At 50.2% G+C, this 1,877-nt stretch overlaps 1 protein-coding gene across 2 annotated transcripts in view; it reads left to right on the top strand.

The window, feature by feature from the left end:
* si:ch211-22d5.2 (serine/threonine-protein kinase NIM1) overlaps nt 1-1,247 on the top strand; it is a 4,393-nt gene extending 3,146 nt beyond the window's left edge. The window contains exon 4 of one of the 2 annotated variants that reach the window (XM_034896340.1): nt 425-1,247. In XM_034896340.1, coding sequence (XP_034752231.1) covers nt 425-1,174 — 750 coding nt within the window. In that variant the 3' untranslated portion in view covers nt 1,175-1,247. The remainder of the gene's footprint in view (nt 1-424) is intronic. The other variant, XM_034896339.1, reaches the window with a different exon arrangement.
* The last annotated feature ends 630 nt before the right edge of the window (nt 1,248-1,877 follow it).

Below are 1,877 nucleotides of genomic sequence, written 5' to 3'. Positions count from 1 at the left end.
CCCCCCCCCCCCCCTTCCGGTGGACCCCATGGGACCTTATTTCGGAAAAAATAGGTTCAGTAGTAAACGAAGAGAGAAAACATTTGTTGATCTTGTTAAAATTGTGCCATGAATTACACATATGACGTTTGTCAACTTAAAAGATAATTTTGCAAGTGAAGAAAGTCACTTTTTGTTGTAGTCATGGTAACTGCTCATAGGACTACAATTCTCGCCATGCACAATCCACGCCATCTTGCTTTCCACTCGCCTTGCTCGCTATTTGGCAAGCTTAGCTATATTCCATGTCATGTTATCTTACCTGATGGGTTTTATCCAGCGACTTTTTATCGAGAAATTGCGTCCCTAGACACAGAAGATCTATCATGTCAGATTTGTTTGATATTTGGAAATATCCAACCAGCTCGTGTGTTTTTCTGTGCAGCACAACAACAACATCATTCACCGGGACCTGAAGGCCGAGAACGTCCTGATTAGCAGCAGCGGCTGCGTGAAGGTGGCCGACTTTGGATTCAGCACGCGCCTTTCCAACCGCAACGACACCCTGGACACTTTCTGTGGCTCGCCGCCCTACGCCGCCCCGGAGCTCTTCAGGGACGAGTGCTACCTGGGGCCCCCGGTGGACGTGTGGGCCATGGGGGTGCTGCTTTTCTTCATGGTGACCGGAACTATGCCGTTCCGCGCCGAGACCATGGGAAAGCTGCGGCGCTGCATCCTGGAATGCGCCTACATCGTCCCTCCCTGGGTACCCGGCCCCTGCCAGAGGCTCATCAAGGGAATCTTGAAGGTGGTCCCCGATGAGCGCTACGCCATCGACCAGATGCTGGGCTGCGATTGGCTCCTACCTGTGGAGTTCCCCTGGTCATTGGTGCCGCCTGAACCGGCGAGCCCCCAGCAGAGCCTGCTGGACTCGAAGCGCGAGGACCTGGAGGAGGAGGTCCGGAGCTCGCTGGAGGAGCTCGGCTTCAGCACGGTGCACCGGTGGAACAATCTGCCCAAAGAAAGCCGCAGCCCTGTAACCGGCGTTTATCGGATCCTGCTACGCCGAGCCCAGAGAACAAGGGGCTGCGACAGTCCCCCCGTGGTCCGGGGGATGGTGAGGGACCCCAGGAGGGAGGGGCTCCGGGCCTACAGGGGCCTCAGACACACCTCCAAGTTTTGTGTGCTTTCATGAAAGAGTGGTAGAGACGCTTCAGCACAGTTTTTCTACGCACTTTTTTAATATAATGACATAATAATTTACAGTTTTTTGTTTGTTTTTTTTTACAGGAAAGTGTGTTGTTTTTGCTGAAACATATATATATTTTTTTTACACGTTTGTAACATTTGATCAATGGGTTTCACTTCCTTCAATACAACTTTTGGGGATAACCTAAAGGGCGTTTTATGGTTGTGCAGAGGTTCCACGCAAAGCTTTCGCTATATTTATACTTGTGCACTGGTGTGTGCTTTGAGCTGGCGTGTGTGTGTGTGTGTGTGTGTGTGTGTGTGTGTGTGTGTGTGTGTGTGGCTGGGTGGGGAGTGGGTGATAGAGCGAGGGAGAAGTGAGAGAGTGATTTTCTTTGGAGCGAGTAGCAACTCTAGAATCATAGTGACAGAAACAAAGTGTCCTCCCTGTGTTTTCTGACCAAGGTGAGACATCTTCAGCGGGAAACGTTAACCCTCTCCTTGATTTCATGTTGTTTATGGAGAAGATGAAACAGGAAATAAGTTGGGGGGGATGCAACGCCACCGTCGAATGACATGCCTGGCAGTTACATTTTTTGAGAGGCGCACGTCAGGTTCGCCGTCGATTTTACACGCAACCATAACACGGCCTTTAGGTCTACAGGTATGTATTGGATGTTAAAGTGCCTGATGAAATTAAACAAAAATAA

The sequence above is a fragment of the Etheostoma cragini genome, chromosome 16, assembly GCF_013103735.1.
Source record: "Etheostoma cragini isolate CJK2018 chromosome 16, CSU_Ecrag_1.0, whole genome shotgun sequence".
NCBI lineage: Eukaryota > Metazoa > Chordata > Actinopteri > Perciformes > Percidae > Etheostoma > Etheostoma cragini.
Note: the sequence above shows the minus strand (reverse complement) of the source record. Positions and strands in the feature narration are given on the sequence as shown.